General features: G+C 27.4%; 2 protein-coding genes and 1 long non-coding RNA gene across 4 annotated transcripts; 2 read left to right on the forward strand and 1 right to left on the reverse strand.

Moving 5' to 3' along the window:
- On the forward strand, nt 1-924 carry LOC106412088 (auxin-responsive protein SAUR36-like). Its single transcript, XM_013852978.3, has one exon. It carries the CDS (start codon nt 185-187, stop codon nt 695-697), a length of 513 nt encoding a protein of 170 aa, XP_013708432.1. The 5' UTR covers nt 1-184; the 3' UTR covers nt 698-924.
- A 2,870-nt stretch (nt 925-3,794) lies between these two features.
- On the forward strand, nt 3,795-19,113 carry LOC106414289 (plasmodesmata-located protein 8-like). Of its 2 annotated transcripts, XM_013854969.3 has the most exons (3): nt 3,796-5,677; nt 17,971-18,078; nt 18,196-19,113. In XM_013854969.3, exons 1-3 carry the CDS (start codon nt 4,957-4,959, stop codon nt 18,198-18,200), a joined length of 834 nt encoding a protein of 277 aa, XP_013710423.1. In that variant the 5' UTR covers nt 3,796-4,956; the 3' UTR covers nt 18,201-19,113. The 2 variants fall into 2 exon arrangements, with proteins under 2 accessions (XP_022546980.1, XP_013710423.1); XM_022691259.2 differs by having other exon boundaries at nt 3,795-5,677; nt 17,971-19,113.
- Nucleotides 5,684-7,992, reverse strand: LOC111200364. The gene is made up of 4 exons (XR_002654019.2): nt 7,092-7,992; nt 6,481-7,015; nt 6,236-6,352; nt 5,684-6,130 (listed from the first exon to the last, which is right to left on the reverse strand). It is a non-coding gene; the product is annotated as an uncharacterized LOC111200364 (long non-coding RNA).
- Nucleotides 19,114-20,000: the final 887 nt, after the last annotated feature.

Raw genomic sequence — 20,000 nt, forward strand, 5'->3', positions numbered from 1 at the left:
AACTTCCTTGCCTCTCACTCTGCTCTTCCCCTGTAGCGTTTAGACAGCCACATAATCCTCAAAGCACATCTTCTTCTTCCCATTCTCAAATCTCCACCGTTGATCATCTAAACCGATCAATCAAGTTTGTTTCTTTGCTCCGAAACAGAGGTTCTGTTCCTTGTTCTGTCTTTTTTTTTCAACGATGAGAAAGTTAAGAGGGATCAAGATTAGAAGACCGATTCAACGAATCTCAAGATGGATTCTTCGGAGAATCCGACTCCGACGATCCAGATACATCCGGTTAGGCCCGACTCAACCGGTTTGCAAACCAAAAGCCATCACAAAGCTCATAAGCTGGGGACGCAGCCTCACATCACACAGCGCCAGGTTTCTCGGGTCTAAGATATCAAACTCCGGATACGCACCGATCGGTAATGACCCGATTCAAAGTAAACCCGACCCGGTTCCGAAAGGTCACTCGGCGGTTTACGTCGGTAAGAAAGACGGCGACTTTCATAGAGTTTTGGTGCCTATTGTGTACTTTAACCATCCTCTGTTCGGTGAGCTTCTGAGAGAGGCAGAGGAAGAGTTTGGGTTTTGTCAAGAAGGTGGGATCACTATCCCTTGTCCTTATTCGGATTTTAAACGGGTTCAGACCCGTATTGAATCCGGGTCGGGTTTTGGTAAACTGTTCTGGTGCCGGCGCCGGCAATAACAACGACGGGAGAAGACTGTTGACTAAAGATAATGATGAAGAAAGTTTTAAACTCTTTTTTACTATTTACTTTCTTTTGTGACCTTTTCACCTTTTTCACTGCTTTTAGTTTTTTTTATCCTTTTTGTTAGATATGTGTATATGTGATCATGTGGAAGTGAGATTTTTCTTAGTTTATAAACTAAGACGATACTGTAAATAATTCAGAGATTTTTCCTTTTCCGTAATTGCATGAGTGCTTTTGCCAAGGACTATACATGATTATGAAATTATGATTACGATAGTGATTTTAAAGGGTGAATTATAAAAATGATAATATCAAAGGAAAAGTTTAACACGATTCTATTCTTCTTTGGGACCTACGCATGATTTTGATATCAGTCACAATTATTCTGTTGAATATCTCCAGTGAAATGCAAAAGTTTCTAAGACTCTATATTTAAAATTTAAAAAACTTATCCTTTATAAACAAAACTTCAAACTTAACTTCAAAATTATTAATATTTTATACTATAATTCTATATTTGTTATAATTAATTTAAATTTATAAAACTTTTACTAGCACATATATAAAAATACTACAACAATATTAATTAGTAAAATGTTATACTAAAATATAAAATTTTAAATAGAAATAACATAATTAACATTAAAATATAAGTGAAAAACCATGGTATTCCATAAAATTATTTTTGTAATGCATATATATCATCGAATGTATTCTAAAGTCATTTTTGGTAGTTACGAGTTAAAAATTGTTGAAATCGAGTGATATTAATATTTGTAAATACATTAGATCTGAAAAATAAAATATTAAAAGACTTAAGTATGATATTAATCTTCGTGAACACATTCAATATGAACAAGAAAGAATCTTACGAAAAAGACATAAAAAAGAATAACATCAATATTCAGTTACACAAATTTTGTTTGGACAACATTTTTGGAGTTTTGGAGGTTTCAGATCAAATTTATTTGGCTATTAGTGTTGTTATAATATTTAAATTTGTGTAATAGGTATTCCTTCATGTAATTTTTTAAAGTGTTTGTATATTGTTGTTGTAAGATTTAAATTTATAAAGAAATTGAAATATTTATGAAATATAAAAATTTTAAGGATAAAAATGATAAAGGAAAATATATTTAAGAATCATAAATGTGATATGTAATTATAGAGACCAAAATACAAACAAAAATATGAAACTTCAAATTTGAAGTTTTGAATAATAAAATTTCAAATATAGAGTTTTACTTCTCAAAACTTCAAATTTGAAATTTTGAATTTTTTTTAGAAAACAAAAATCTTCATAATTGAAATTATAAAGTATCTTTTTTAAGATGTTCAAATACCACTAATTCTTTATACACGTAGTTGAACTGAACCAAAAATATACTTTAAGATGTTCAAATACCACTAATTCTTTATACACGTAGTTGAACTGAACCAAAAATATACCACGTATATTGGAAAATTTGTGGGAAAACAAAATACTGCCAAAAGGGCATTTTGGCATCGAAGTGATCGTATTCGTCCCCATTAGTCCCTTTCGATATCTCTATAATTAGCGTTGATTTTTTAGTGGAGAATCCACCAAGAATCAAGGACTTTGTAGATAAATACTTGAAAAAATCACGTTTATTTAGCGAACAACAAGCTATGCAATTGAGTTGGCACAAGCCGAACAGTGTCACGCTTAGGGTTTCCAGTTTATCTACAATGATTTACTTGATTACTAAATTTTTAGCTGAACATGGAATAAATTAAAGTTCAGAATAAAAGTTTACTGTATAAATACCAACCATCTAATCACACTCTTAGTATTAGTATTACTCTTTAGCTTGGAACGAACGAGGATCATCACGTGTACTTTGTATAGAAGTTCGCATTTCTCCGGTTTGTAGATTGGATCAACAAACTGACCAATTAAGTATGCTTGTTGAACAAAAAATATTAATACATTTTGATTTCCAACATCCAGAACTTTTACGAACTCTTTACAAAAATATTAGATACATTAAAATATGTTGTTCAGTACGTGTTTTTATAATATAAAGCAACTAACAATCTATAAGTATTCATATTAGTGTGAGAGATATTCCGTACTTTAGTTATCATTTTAGGTTTGGACACACGTATTAAAAATATATTTAATTTTATATATTTACTAAATAAAAACATCATTACCATGATACTTAACCACATTCTAACTAATAGTAAATAGATTAAAATATAAACTCAATAAATTTCGCATTGAAACTATAAAACGATACTTATTTTGAAACAAAATTTTTATTATACAACGATAACTAAAATTGAAACGGATCGGGAGTATTTCCTTTGGGCTAGATCGGACCCTTGAAAATTTTATATTAATAAGAAAATATGTCAAAATATTAATATATTTTACCAGTGTTAAATATATCACAAATATTTTCGGTTACACAAAATTTGTTTGGACAATATTTTAGAGATTTTAGAGCAAATTTACTAGATTATTAGTGTTTGTAATATTATAATTTTTGTAATAGTTATATCTTTATGTATTTTTTAAAAAACATTTTTATTAAGTTTTTTTTTGTGATATTCTTGTTCTCTAATTTTAGTTTAAAAATATTAAAAATATTATTCTAAATTTTTTTTTAAATTTTATGTGTAAAATCTGAATTAGTAAAGACAAATCTGAAAATTTTACTTTTAAAATTCTAAATTTGAAGTTTTTTTTCTATTAATTGTATTTTGGTCCTTATAATTAATTAAACATCACATTTAAGATTTTTTTTTATTTATCGTTTTAATCCTTAAGATTTATAAGTTTAATACTATTTAACTCTTTAGCTTGGAACAAAACGATGATAATCACGTGATGTATGTATGGAAATTCGTACTTCTCTAGTTTATAGATTGAATTAACAACTTTGCCAGTTAATTATGGTTGTTAAACATACAATATCACGTTTAGATTTGATTTCAGTCAAATCAGGATTTTATGGGCTTTGGCTTTGACTCATTCACATGAGTCCTTTCAACATATTTGTATGCTGATTCTTGCAATTGGCGGCTCTATATATAATCGTGATTGCGTTTGGGTCTCGTTATGAACATGTGGCCCGCGAGCTTTTACAAGTATGAGACATTGGTACACAGTACACTTGTGGTTGGAATTTGTGAACCTAGGTGGTTTTGATTTTGTCAAACTTACTATCTACGATCTACCTGGCTTGAGACTAGCATCTAAAGTCTGTTTTAATCTCAAATGACGTGGTTCTATAGATGCTTATCTCGGCTCCCAACTTCTCCGAGTCTTGAGAGCTTTCATGATACTATAGTGGAACTTTTGAAAATGCGAAATGTATCCATAACTGCATCAACTGATTAAATTCCGGATTGTGACTCATGTATGAACACGCTTGTATCTGTATCTGCTTGACAGAGACGTTGCCTATATATCTCTCGAGTTGCCCCAACCTAAAATCTCTTGACTTAATGATATTTCTTCTCTTTGGTTTCCTTTTGACCCCGGCAACCGAGGAAACGAGGCGAATCTCTCCTCCTCGCGGTCCTCGTTGAAGGTTGAGAACAGTGATCGTTGCTCAGCGATGTAGGATTCTATTTAGTGGAACGCGCCGGGGACACGGGTTGAGCGAAACTAGATAGGAAATTTCGGGTTTGGGTAATTTTGTTCGAGCCGGTCTTGTAATCAAAACTATTATTCCCGTTTTCGGGTCGTTAATTTAAAAAAAAAAAAAGGTTTTAGTTTAGCTGCTTGATGTGTTCTTCCGCGAATTCTCACATTACAAATCGCAGTTTTGTACAGGTGAAGATGGATCAAGTGCCGACTTAAAAAAGACTTCGCATCACCTACTATTCGTTTTAGAATTCATTTCGTCGTGGTCATGATTTCTTAAAGGTCCTTTCTTAAGAAAATCGCTCCCAAAACCGAAATCTTCTTTAATTGTGTCTAAATCATTTACGCAAATACTATATTGTCTTTTAAATCAACTTTGAAGAAGAAAAAAAGAATTAATAAACCAACTCTATCATCCAATTTGTCGAATTTTTTTGGTATTGATTCGTTACGTTTATCTTGGTTTGCACTATTCGTTCTAGACACATCCACATATCTCTTGGACCGACCCATATTAATGAACCAACTCACTCTAAAAATAAATAAATAAAAATATAACACTATGAATATACGTTAATATCAAAAACCAAAACCATTTGAAAACATACACAAAACACCAAGTAAAATAAAAGTATGAGAATACTCTTTCTCTTCTACTTCTTCTTCTTCTTCCACTCATCATCCTCCTCAAGAACTTCATCAGAATCTCGCATCTTCATCTACGGTGGATGTTCACCGGAAAAATACACACCAAACACTCCTTTTGAATCAAACCGCGACACTTTCCTCTCCTCCGTCGTTACTTCATCCTCCGAAGCCTCCTTCAATAGCTTCGCCGTCGGTAACGACTCTTCTTCCTCTTCCTCCGCAGCCATCTTCGGCCTTTATCAATGCCGTGACGATCTCCCATCCTCTGACTGCTCAAAATGTATCCAAAACTCCGTCGACCAAATCACTCTCCTTTGTTCCTACTCTTACGGTGCTTCTCTTCAGCTCCAAGGCTGCTTCTTGCGTTACGAGACCTATGATTTTCTTGGGAAACAAGACACGAGTCTTAGGTACAAGAAGTGTAGTTCCAAGAGGGTAGAGAATGATTATGATTTCTTTAAACGAAGAGACGATGTGTTGTCGGATCTTGAGTCGACTCAACTAGGTTACAAAGTTAGCCGGTCCGGTTTAGTTGAAGGTTATGCTCAGTGTGTTGGTGACTTGAGTCCTAGTGACTGTACGGCTTGTCTTGCGGAAGCTGTTGGGAAGTTAAAGAATCTTTGTGGCTCGGCTGTTGCAGCTGAGGTTTACTTGGCTCAGTGCTATGCTCATTATTGGGGTTCTGGTTACTACGACTTCTCTCCAGGTCGGTCCATAAATTCAAATTTAATCTATTGAGTATTGAGTGTTTCAAAAAAAAAAAAAAAAAAAAAATTCTATTGAGTATTGCTTTAACTACATTACTTTTTTAATCATTTACAACTAACATACATAACATAGTCATGCATACTAAACATGAATCATTACTGTTTTTTACTCTATACAATTAAAACATGCATGCACACCAATTTATTATGTTTGAACTAGGTGCGTATACCCCGCGCAAGCGCGGGGTCGTTGATGGAAGTGTTGCTTTACGTAATGAAAGTCAAGGTTGTTCCCCTCGAGCAATTTTCCATGAAGTTTTTGTACTTCTTAGCTTGAGGTGGGTTCTGAACCAAAGGCTTGAAATTGAAATCCTTCGCTACAAAGTAATCGTCAAAAGTGATGTTGAGGTCCTTGCAAGTGAGGATGGTGTTGTAGTCACAATTGCTTGTAGCTTTATTATCATTATATGAGAAAAAGTTAATCATTCATCATGATCAGAGAAATTATATAATCGAAACAGGAAATATATACGAACTACGACCAAAAAAATTCTAACCGGAAGCTTTAGAGTGCTAGAGTAATCCAAACAATATTGTTTTCGATCAATTTTGGATCAACGAAAACATGTTCTTGCCGAAAAAATCTAATATTTTCTCCATTTGGTAAGATTCATCTGCATTATCACATGATGCTTGTCATAATGATTCCAATAAAACAGCAGAAGGAAAAAAATATTTGAACTGTCACTTTTCATGATTTACAAATATTAAAATATAGCAAGAAATTAATCATAAATCTTACCATAGACAGTGCACCTAACAACTCCAGTATTAACCATGCCAATAAGAACATTGCTGATTTTGATCTCAAGAAACAGAAGTTCTCAACCTCGAGTTGAAAATAATGAGGAAGGAATTAAAAAAAAAAATACAGTGAGGAAGAGCAAATGAGAATACAGATCTGTTTAGGGAATTGTTATGAGGGCTGCAGGCGTTGTAAGCCACACATTTATAGTAGTCAGACGATGATAACTGAAACAATAGAAAAGAGAATCTGTTGAGAAAGTATTCATCTTTAGTAGTAGTTAAGAAGAGTAATAATAAAAATTCATGTGGAAGATGTGGAGTGAATATAGACAGTTAGAAAAGCAGTAGAACAGGTTGCATTCGGATTCTCTTTGTTTAAGGGAAGTGACTTGTGAGAGATGTGAAGCACTGAAGATTGTATAAAGCTCTCCAGATTCTACTCCATAATCTACTGAGTATCCGCATAGCATGTTTTCCATGTATTCTCGATTTGATCTTGCATCAGGGCCTTCATGTGATCTTATAATCATCTAAAGACGGTAAAAATAAACACATTAAAGTTTATATAATCACAAATGAAAACATCATTAGAAGCTTTACATTTACCTTTTAAGTTCGATTGTTTTAGAAAACTCTCAGTGCAATCAGCTCCCTAAAGAAGTTCCTTATAATTACTTTCGCTCAGACCATCAGCCATCCACAGACACGACCATAAAACATGGTTAAGAGTTATATTCCCATCATCATTCTCACCAACTTGTCTCATGTCAACCTTGTCAAGTTCTTCTAATGAACCCAACAATAAAGTGCTATCTGCATGGACCCGAGAGGAGCTTTGAAAGAGGCCTCCATGAATTGTGTAGACACTATCTGATAGTACATATGCCAAAGGTAACATTTTGAAACAATCGATACACCTGAAATGTAGCACTGGACCGTGTTCACCGTATCTGTCACATGTCTCTTTCAAGAAACCAAACTCTTCTGCAGAAACTCTTGTTTCTGAGCTTCCTCTAAGTAAAAATACCCTCTCAGGCATCAGAATTTGTAGTTATCACCAAACTAAATTGAACGTGAGAAATAAATCACCAAACTAAATTGAACGTGGGTCTCACAACTTGCTGAAGGCGTAAATCTGACGCATAGATAATGAAAAGAACCATAACTCATGTTAAACGAAGACAGTTTATAATATGGAAAACTATAATTGTTTTTTTTTCATATAACGTGATGAACCTCATTTAAAAATGAAACTCATAATACATTTGTAGGCCTGACCCACAGAGAAAACCGAAGAAGCAAAGGTTTCCGACCTTCATAAATATATAGTAGTTTCGGCCATCAATGTACAAAGTATCCTTTAGTTTAGTGGTATAAATGTTGTAGCTTATATCTCAATAATCCGGGTTCGAACCACAGACTTGACATTTTTTCACACTTTTTAAAAGTGGGACCCACCAAAATGCTGACGTGTCGGCTCAGGAGGAGAGAAACTCTCCTATTATATTATAGACTAGGGATTAACCCGGGCTACGCCCGGGATTTTTTTTTTTTCTAATTTAAGTTGTTAAATTATTTATATTTAGGTTATGATATATATTTATATAAATGTTAAGATGCATGTTATAATTAAAATTTATTTTTGAATTTTAACACGTTAAAGTAACATATTTTTTACTGTTTAAATATTTTTTGTAATTTTGTTGGCTATCTAGTTATCATATTTAGCAAAACTATTTGTTGAGTATTTGAATAAATGTTTTAGATATTTAATTAAACTGTAGAGTATTTTCGGTTCGACCACATGCTCAACAATCTATTGATCCGTAAAAAGATGGACGATCTCCTTGGCCAGGTAAGTAAAATTTTAGCAAAAATATCTTTGATTTTCAAATATTAAGTATATAACTTTTCTTTTGAATATTGTTTTTTTTTAATTGTATTTTTGATTAAATTATTGTATTATAATGTTTATGTAAATATTTTTTGTGATGTTTGAATTTGTGTTGTTCGTATACTTAACCTAGATGATATTGATGTTTAACAATTTATTGTTTTCTGGAAATAGAAAATAATGATATATCAAAAAGTATCTAATACTTGTTAAATGATAGTATAATATAAATTACATCCATTATTTGAAAATAACCATTTGTTGTTTTTATTTTTTTTTTAAATCAGAAATTATTTTTATTTAAAAACATTATTCATATTAATCATATATAATATATTAGTTTAAGTTTGGAAGATTAATTTACATATATAAATTATGTATATTTAAAAAAAAATTTAAGATATTATATATTGAGTAACTGAATAAAAGCTGAATTTCTTATCTTGAAAATCAAATATTTATATTTTTGTCTTCATGTTTTACTCATATTTATAACTCAGTATGTTTTTAAAAAACTTAGTTTTAAGTAATAAACGAATTTAATAAATTAAATTCATCACCTATAATGTTCTGTAAACTATATTTGAAAACTCTCTAAAATTATATTTTAAGCATAATATTACTATTATTTAATTTAAGTTATTTTAAGCATAATATATGCTAAACCAACTTAAATTATATTTACAATAGGACCATCCTAAACTGGTTAATAAACCAAAAACAATACTAAACCAACATGAACCAATACCTGATTTGGCGAGGAAGGAAGTTATTTATATATTTTATATATTTGCTTCATGGTTATTTTAAATATCTTCCTCACCTAGGGATTAACCCGGGCTACGCCCGGGATTTTTATTTTTTTCTAATTTAAGTTGTTAAATTATTTATATTTAGGCTATGATATATATTTATATAAATGTTAAAATGCATGTCATAATTAAAATTTATTTTTAAATTTTAACACGTTAAATTAACATATTTTTACTATTTAAATATTGTTTTTGTAATTTTATTGGCTATCTAGTTATCATATTTACCAAAACTATCTTTTGAGTGTTGGAATAAATGTTTTAGAGATTTTATTAAACTGCAGAGTATTTTCGGATCGACCACATGCTCAACATTCGATCGATCCGTAAAAAAATGGTCGATCTCCTTGGCCAGGTAAGTACAATTTTAGCAAAATATCATTTATTTTCAAATATTAAGTATATAACTATTTTTTTAATATTTTTTAATTGTATTTTTTGATTAAATTATTGTATTATAATGGTTATGTAAATATTTTTTGTGATGTTTGAATTTGTGTTGTTCGTATACTTAACCTAGATGATATTGATGTTTAACAATTTATTGTTTTCTGGAAATAGAAAATAATGATATATCAAAACGTATCTAATACTTGTTAAATGATAGTATAATGTAAATTATATCCATTATTTGAAAATAACCATTTGTTGTTTTTATTTTTTTTTAAATCAGAAATTATTTTTATTTAAAAACATTATTCATATATAATATAATAGTTTAAGTTTGGAAGATTAATATATATATATATAAAAATTATGTATATGTTTTTAAAAAATAATTTAAGATATTATATATTGAGTATCTGAATAAAAGCTGAATTTCTTATCTTAAAAATCAGATATTTATATTTTTGTCTTCATGTTATACTCACCAATCCATCATTGATATTTATAACTCAGTACGTTTTTAAAAAAACTTAGTTTTAAGTAATAAACGAATTTAATAAATTAAATTCATCACCTATAATGTTCTGTAAACTATATTTGAAAACTCTCTAAAATTATATTTTAAGCATAATATTATTATTATTTAATTTAAGTTATTTTAAACATAATATATGCTAAACCAACTTAAATTATATTTACAATAGGAACATCCTAAACCGGTTAGTAAACCAAAAACAATACTAAACCAACATGAACCAATACCTGATTCGGCGAGGAAGGAAGTGTTTCGGGATAAACGTTTGAATGGTTATTAACTGAAATGGTTTAATCATGAAAGAGTTAGTATGAATATTAATAATAAAATTATGGATTAGATTAATTTAAATTTGTAAGAATACCTTTGAGTCTATGAAAAGCAATTCAATTCCCATGAATAAGTTTGGCTTTTGGAAGTTGCGGGTTTCCCAACAATGAATCCACCTAACAAAAAGTTTGTTGTTATAAAAAAATCTCATTCAAGGTCATTAAAGGTTTCTGGAACGGCAAGAGTTGATGGTGAAACCATTTTTTTGCTCGAGTGCTTTGAAATTTTCCTTAATAGTGTGAGGTTGATGTGGATGGAATAATGAGTTTTATAGGGACTTTCTTGATGTAAAACTATACATTTTTTTTGTTTAATGTGGTATTTCCATTTTTATATAATTTACTACCATTTTAAGATAGAAATACATTTTAATATAGATGCTTAAATCTTAATATACTTTTTCCATTTTTAAAAATGTTTATTTCCATTTCTTATATTTTTATTTACGTAATATCTATATTTTATATTTTAAAATAGATATTTAAATATTAATGTAGTTTTTCCATTTTTTAAATTGTGTATTTACTTATATTATATATTTTACATTTTAAGATAGATGTTTAATGCTTGATGAACTTTTTCCATTTTTAAAAAAATTGTGTATTTACTTATTATTATATATATAATTCATATATTATATATTTATATTATTTACTTATTATTTATTTTCCTGTATATGTATTTCCATTTCTTGTACTTTTTATTTACTTAATATCTCTATTTTACATTTTAAGATAGATGTTTAAATCTTAATGTACGTTTTCCCTTTTTTTTAAATTGTATATTTCCATTTGTTATACTTTTTATTTACGTAATATCTATATTTTAAATTTTAATATATATTTTTAAATCTTAATGTAATTTCCCTTTTTTTTTAATTTGGTATTTACTTATATTATATATTTTTCTTTATATTGTGTATTTCTATTTCTTATACTTTCTATTTACAAATAATTTTATATTTTAAGATTGACTTACATTTTAAGATAGATGTTTAAATACTAATGTACTTTTTCCATTTTTTTAAATTGTGTATTTCCTTTTCTTATACTTTCTATTTACTTAATATCTATATTTTACATTTTAAGATAGATGTTTAATATTTAATGTACTCTTTCCATTTTTTAAAAATTGTGCATTTACTTATTATTGTATATATAATTTGTATATTTATATATTTATAATATTTACTTATTTTTTATTTTTCTATATATTGAGTATTTCTCTTTCTTATACTTTATATTTAGTTAATGTCTATATTTTATATTTTAAGATAGATGTTTAAATCTTTACGTATTTTCCCATTTTTAATGTAAAACGGCAATGTTTAATAGAAGAACTTTGACAAATAGTCAAATAGTTATATTTATGTTTTTTTTTTTTTTTTTATAAAATGGTAATGTTACATTATGAAGATAACCCGTTTTTTAATAAAATTTGTTATTTAAGATATTATATTTAGTTAATATCTATAATGGTCTATATTTTATATTTTACTATTCAAATTGTCATCACCGCATACTTGTTCTCTAACTCTGTTTTGAAAGTTATTCTTAGTATTTTTATGTCACGTGTCATCTTTTGGGAGAATTTTTTTTTGCTGATGTGGACGCTCTATGGAGCCTCAAAATGTCCATTTTATTAGTAAGGGTTTTTAAGTTGTGTATTTCTTTTTCTTATACTTTTTATTTACTTAATATCTATATTTTACATTTTAAATAGATGTTTAATATTTAATGTACTCTTTCCATTTTAAAAAAATTGTGCATGTACTTATTATTGTATATATAATTCGTACATTTATATATTTATAATATTTACTTATTATTTATTTTTATATATATTGAGTATTTCTCTTTCTTATACTTTATATTTAGTTAATATCTATATTTTATATTTTAAGATAGATGTTTAAATCTTAATGTATTTTTACATTTTTAATGTAAAACGGCAATGTTTAATAGAAGAACTTGGACAAATAGTCAAATAGTTATATTTATGTTTTTTTTCTTTTTTTATAAAATGGTATTGTTACATTATGGAGATAAGCCGTTTTTTTTTAGTGAAAAATGGAAATCTTACATATGTTTAATGTAGTTTTTCCATTTTTTTATGTTGTATGTTTACATATTATTGTTATTTTTAAATATAAAATGGTAATCTTACATATGTTTAATGTAGTATTTCCATTTTTTTTATGTTGTATGTTTACATATTATTTATTATTTTCGAAATTATATATAATGTTTTTTTTGCAAAATAGTAATTTTACATTATGGAGATAAACCGTCTTTTTTTGGTGAAAAATGGTAATCTTACATATGTTTAATGTAGTTTTTCTATTTTTTTATGTTGTATGCTTACATATTATTATTTTTTAAATTAAAAATGTAAAATGGTAATCTTACATATGTTTAATGTAGTATTTCCATTTTTTATGTTGTATGTTTACATATATTTATTATTTTCGAAATTATATATAATGTTTTTTTTTTTTATAAAATGGTAATGTTACATTATGGAGATAAGCCGTCTTTTTTTCAAGTGAAAAATGGTAATCTTACTTATGTTTAATGTAGTTTTTCTATTTTTTATGATGTATGTTTACATATTATTTATAATTTGCGAAAATTAGTAATATTAAAGTGTAAAACTATATTTTATGCCACGTGTCATCTTTTGAGAGAAGTTTTTTTTGCTGATGTGGACGCTCTATGGAGCTTCAAAAGGTTCCTTTTATTAGTAAGGATTTTTTATGTTGTATGTTTACATATTATTTTTTTTAAATTAAAAATGTAAAATGGTAATCTTACATATGTTTAATGTAGTATTTCCATTTTTTATGTTGTATGTTTACATATATTTATTATTTTCGAAATTATATATAATGTTTTTTTTTTAATAAAATGGTAATGTTACATTATGGAGATAAGCCGTCTTTTTTTCAAGTGAAAAATGGTAATCTTACTTATGTTTAATGTAGTTTTTATATTTTTTATGATGTATGTTTACATATTATTTATAATTTGCGAAAATTAGTAATATTAAAGTGTAAAACTATATTTTATGCCACGTAACATCTTTTGAGAGAAGTTTTTTTTGCTGATGTGGACGCTCTATGTTTTTTTTCTTTTTTTATAAAATGGTAATGTTACATTATGGAGATAAGCCGCTTTTTTTTAGTGAAAAATGGAAATCTTACATATGTTTAATGTAGTTTTTCCATTTTTTTATGTTGTATGTTTACATATTATTGTTATTTTTAAATATAAAATGGTAATCTTACATATGTTTAATGTAGTATTTCCATTTTTTTATGTTGTATGTTTACATATTATTTATTATTTTCGAAATTATATATAATGTTTTTTTTGCAAAATAGTAATTTTACATTATGGAGATAAACCGTCTTTTTTTAGTGAAAAATGGTAATCTTACATATGTTTAATGTAGTTTTTCTATTTTTTATGTTGTATGCTTACATATTATTATTTTTTAAATTAAAAATGTAAAATGGTAATCTTACATATGTTTAATGTAGTATTTCCATTTTTTATGTTGTATGTTTACATATATTTATTATTTTCGAAATTATATATAATGTTTTTTTTTTTATAAAATGGTAATGTTACATTATGGAGATAAGCCGTCTTTTTTTCAAGTGAAAAATGGTAATCTTACTTATGTTTAATGTAGTTTTTCTATTTTTTATGATGTATGTTTACATATTATTTATAATTTGCGAAAATTAGTAATATTAAAGTGTAAAACTATATTTTATGCCACGTGTCATCTTTTGAGAGAAGTTTTTTTTGCTGATGTGGACGCTCTATGGAGCTTCAAAAGGTTCCTTTTATTAGTAAGGATTTTTTATGTTGTATGTTTACATATTATTTTTTTTTAAATTAAAAATGTAAAATGGTAATCTTACATATGTTTAATGTAGTATTTCCATTTTTTATGTTGTATGTTTACATATATTTATTATTTTCGAAATTATATATAATGTTTTTTTTTTTATAAAATGGTAATGTTACATTATTGAGATAAGCCGTCTTTTTTTCAAGTGAAAAATGGTAATCTTACTTATGTTTAATGTAGTTTTTCTATTTTTTATGATGTATGTTTACATATTATTTATAATTTGCGAAAATTAGTAATATTAAAGTGTAAAACTATATTTTATGCCACGTGTCATCTTTTGAGAGAAGTTTTTTTTGCTGATGTGGACGCTCTATGGAGCTTCAAAAGGTTCCTTTTACTTGTTCTCTAACTCTGTTTTGAAAGTTATTCTTAGTATTTTTATGTCACGTGTCATCTTTTGGGAGAATTTTTTTTTGCTGATGTGGACGCTCTATGGAGCCTCAAAATGTCCATTTTATTAGTAAGGGTTTTTAAGTTGTGTATTTCTTTTTCTTATACTTTTTATTTACTTAATATCTATATTTTACATTTTAAATAGATGTTTAATATTTAATGTACTCTTTCCATTTTTAAAAAATTGTGCATGTACTTATTATTGTATATATAATTCGTACATTTATATATTTATAATATTTACTTATTATTTATTTTTATATATATTGAGTATTTCTCTTTCTTATACTTTATATTTAGTTAATATCTATATTTTATATTTTAAGATAGATGTTTAAATCTTAATGTATTTTTACATTTTTAATGTAAAACGGCAATGTTTAATAGAAGAATTTGGACAAATAGTCAAATAGTTATATTTATGTTTTTTTTCTTTTTTTATAAAATGGTATTGTTACATTATGGAGATAAGCCGTTTTTTTTTAGTGAAAAATGGAAATCTTACATATGTTTAATGTAGTTTTTCCATTTTTTTATGTTGTATGTTTACATATTATTGTTATTTTTAAATATAAAATGGTAATCTTACATATGTTTAATGTAGTATTTCCATTTTTTTTATGTTGTATGTTTACATATTATTTATTATTTTCGAAATTATATATAATGTTTTTTTTGCAAAATAGTAATTTTACATTATGGAGATAAACCGTCTTTTTTTGGTGAAAAATGGTAATCTTACATATGTTTAATGTAGTTTTTCTATTTTTTTATGTTGTATGCTTACATATTATTATTTTTTAAATTAAAAATGTAAAATGGTAATCTTACATATGTTTAATGTAGTATTTCCATTTTTTATGTTGTATGTTTACATATATTTATTATTTTCGAAATTATATATAATGTTTTTTTTTTTTATAAAATGGTAATGTTACATTATGGAGATAAGCCGTCTTTTTTTCAAGTGAAAAATGGTAATCTTACTTATGTTTAATGTAGTTTTTCTATTTTTTATGATGTATGTTTACATATTATTTATAATTTGCGAAAATTAGTAATATTAAAGTGTAAAACTATATTTTATGCCACGTGTCATCTTTTGAGAGAAGTTTTTTTTGCTGATGTGGACGCTCTATGGAGCTTCAAAAGGTTCCTTTTATTAGTAAGGATTTTTTATGTTGTATGTTTACATATTATTTTTTTTTAAATTAAAAATGTAAAATGGTAATCTTACATATGTTTAATGTAGTATTTCCATTTTTTATGTTGTATGTTTACATATATTTATTATTTTCGAAATTATATATAATGTTTTTTTTTTAATAAAATGGTAATGTTACATTATGGAGATAAGCCGTCTTTTTTTCAAGTGAAAAATGGTAATCTTACTTATGTTTAATGTAGTTTTTATATTTTTTATGATGTATGTTTACATATTATTTATAATTTGCGAAAATTAGTAATATTAAAGTGTAAAACTATATTTTATGCCACGTAACATCTTTTGAGAGAAGTTTTTTTTGCTGATGTGGACGCTCTATGTTTTTTTTCTTTTTTTATAAAATGGTAATGTTACATTATGGAGATAAGCCGCTTTTTTTTAGTGAAAAATGGAAATCTTACATATGTTTAATGTAGTTTTTCCATTTTTTTATGTTGTATGTTTACATATTATTGTTATTTTTAAATATAAAATGGTAATCTTACATATGTTTAATGTAGTATTTCCATTTTTTTATGTTGTATGTTTACATATTATTTATTATTTTCGAAATTATATATAATGTTTTTTTTGCAAAATAGTAATTTTACATTATGGAGATAAACCGTCTTTTTTTAGTGAAAAATGGTAATCTTACATATGTTTAATGTAGTTTTTCTATTTTTTATGTTGTATGCTTACATATTATTATTTTTTAAATTAAAAATGTAAAATGGTAATCTTACATATGTTTAATGTAGTATTTCCATTTTTTATGTTGTATGTTTACATATATTTATTATTTTCGAAATTATATATAATGTTTTTTTTTTTTATAAAATGGTAATGTTACATTATGGAGATAAGCCGTCTTTTTTTCAAGTGAAAAATGGTAATCTTACTTATGTTTAATGTAGTTTTTCTATTTTTTATGATGTATGTTTACATATTATTTATAATTTGCGAAAATTAGTAATATTAAAGTGTAAAACTATATTTTATGCCACGTGTCATCTTTTGAGAGAAGTTTTTTTTGCTGATGTGGACGCTCTATGGAGCTTCAAAAGGTTCCTTTTATTAGTAAGGATTTTTTATGTTGTATGTTTACATATTATTTTTTTTTAAATTAAAAATGTAAAATGGTAATCTTACATATGTTTAATGTAGTATTTCCATTTTTTATGTTGTATGTTTACATATATTTATTATTTTCGAAATTATATATAATGTTTTTTTTTTATAAAATGGTAATGTTACATTATTGAGATAAGCCGTCTTTTTTTCAAGTGAAAAATGGTAATCTTACTTATGTTTAATGTAGTTTTTCTATTTTTTATGATGTATGTTTACATATTATTTATAATTTGCGAAAATTAGTAATATTAAAGTGTAAAACTATATTTTATGCCACGTGTCATCTTTTGAGAGAAGTTTTTTTTGCTGATGTGGACGCTCTATGGAGCTTCAAAAGGTTCCTTTTATTAGTAAGGATTATGACATATTAGTTGCGTAACTTAAAAACGTTATATATTGAGCTCATTAGTTATCTTTAATAGAAACGCGTGAGAATTTGACCTAGTTTAAAATTCCGCCGCTCGTAACTGATAAAATCACGAGTGCAGTGGCTTGGTTACACGAGAAAGCTGAAGAAATCATACTTTTTAATCCTTCTTTATTCTGGAAGACACCACTAAGTATTGCATAAAATAAAATTAATCTTTTGAATTATTCGTTGGAAAATTCGAGCATCATGATTATAATATGATTGGTCAGAAAAGAATGTTGTTTGCAATATACTATTCTTTTCTTTATAGGCATAGCCACCCATGTAACCATTTCCAACTTTTATTTTATATATTCTTTAAAACTTGATCGATATCACACAGTGGGAAAAGTCACACTTTAGAAATTATAATTCTTAATTAGATTGATACTATGGTTTTAGCATGTGTACTTTGTCACATACTATAATATCTATCTAAACTAATCTTACTTTCGTAATTGAGATCCAACGAACGGAGATCACGTGGGGAAATCAATTGCGATCATCGTAGGAGTCATTGCTGGATTCGCAGTCCTTGTTATTCTCCTCTCCCTCTGCAGAAACTCCATGCGTAAGTATATACTTACTTGCCTAATATTTACATGATTCACTCACTATATTAAGATTTGAATTTAACTGAGTCGCTAAGAATTGTCATAGTCTTATATGTTATGATGCTGATTTGCAGATTGATACAAAGAAGACATGATTCGAGATGAAAGATTCTAGAGGGACCTGTTTTTTTTTTTTTTTTGAATTTATGGTGTAGGAACATATCCGTTACCTTAATGATTATTTTTGGTTTATCAAAGAAAAAAAATTATACTTGAACTGACCTATAAAATAGTGAAACGTATTCTGCCTTGAAAGATGATGACTTTATTCCATAAAATAGTTATAGGCCAATACCCACTTTTCTTAGCAGGCGCAACTATTCCATACACATTACTTAATTCGTAAAATATATGATAGAGATTGAATACCTTTAGACTTTAAAGGTCCTGCCGGGAAAATGACTATAAGGTTTATCCAACCTGTGTACATGTGGTTCGTGTTAATACTTGATACCATCCGGGTCTACCGGTTCTTATGGTCACACCACATTTCCATTGTACCATTAACTTATGGATGGCCGGATGAGATCTGGCCCACTAGGCTCCAAGCAGTGCAGCATGAAGACTTACATTATTGTATAACCTTCTTCATGCAACTAAAAAAGCTAGAGGGAATGCTATATAAATTTATGATTTCATGTGGCTCAACAATTTTTTTTTTTATTTTTATGATTTCATATAATTCTAATTAACTCGATACCTACTAATATTTTTTTTTCTAAAAATAATATATACGTTTATGGAAAAGGCTTTCATTAGTTATACAAAGTACAACTTCTACAAAACAATATTCATATCTTATGGATTGAATACACTGAAGACAGAAAATTAGTACTTTAAAAGATCCCAATGTGGTGGGCCGGAATAAGCTATCATATATACTGTCATAATGAGATGATGATTTTCTCAAAAGTGTTATATATATATATATATATATATATATATTTTTTTTTTCTTATATATTGAAAGATTTAATCTAGTGATATCTCTCAACCCTTGGATTGAATACACTGAAGACAGAAAATTGGTACTTTTTGTGTTTATAGATTGCAATAGATCAAAGTGACAGAGTGCATCATATGCAAGATAAAGGGAAAAATAACATCAAAGGAAAGGAGTATACCAATAGGCATCTTGAAGAATTAAAAAGCTCATAAAAACGAGTCTAAAAGCAGAAAAAAACAAATTCAGAAGAGGACAGAGTAATATAATCCAAAGACTATTTAATCTCAATCTTAGACATATACACGTATACGTTCACCTTGACACGCATTCGCAATAATTTACAACCAGAAACGTAAAACATAACTAATGAAAACTAATCTCATATGCATGGCTATCAACATCATAGAAACACAAGCTTACACATAGTCTCACACGTGCCTTATATTTCTCTCCATGTGTTAGATGTTGGGATTGCGAAATCCCGTGTCCAACTCTATCTTATCTTATTAGTACGATATTGTCCACTTTGGGCCTTAGGAGGCTGGCCCGCATGGATTTACTTTTGGTTTCCATCCCAAAAGGCCTCGTACTATTAGAGTTAGATATCTCTTTATATATTAGACTTTCCTTTGTCTAATATCCAATGTGGGACTTAACTTGTTATCTCACATTCTCCCCCTCAAGCTAAGGATCACATCCATCTCGAGTGTTTCCTTCGGCGAATCATCTTTGGCACCACCTTGTACCGGTAATCGCATGGCTTCCTTTGAGAATGTTTCTCCTACTACATCTCGGTCCTTTGAGATCGTCATCACAGGTTCCATGATCATCTTGACTGTTTCTGCTGAACCTCCCTTATTCTTACTTGAAGGGTATTTTGGTCTTCTTGCAGATCTTCGTCAACCTGGTGCTCTGATACCAATTGTTGGGATTG

The sequence above is a fragment of the Brassica napus genome, chromosome A9 (genome assembly GCF_020379485.1).
Source record: "Brassica napus cultivar Da-Ae chromosome A9, Da-Ae, whole genome shotgun sequence".
NCBI lineage: Eukaryota > Viridiplantae > Streptophyta > Magnoliopsida > Brassicales > Brassicaceae > Brassica > Brassica napus.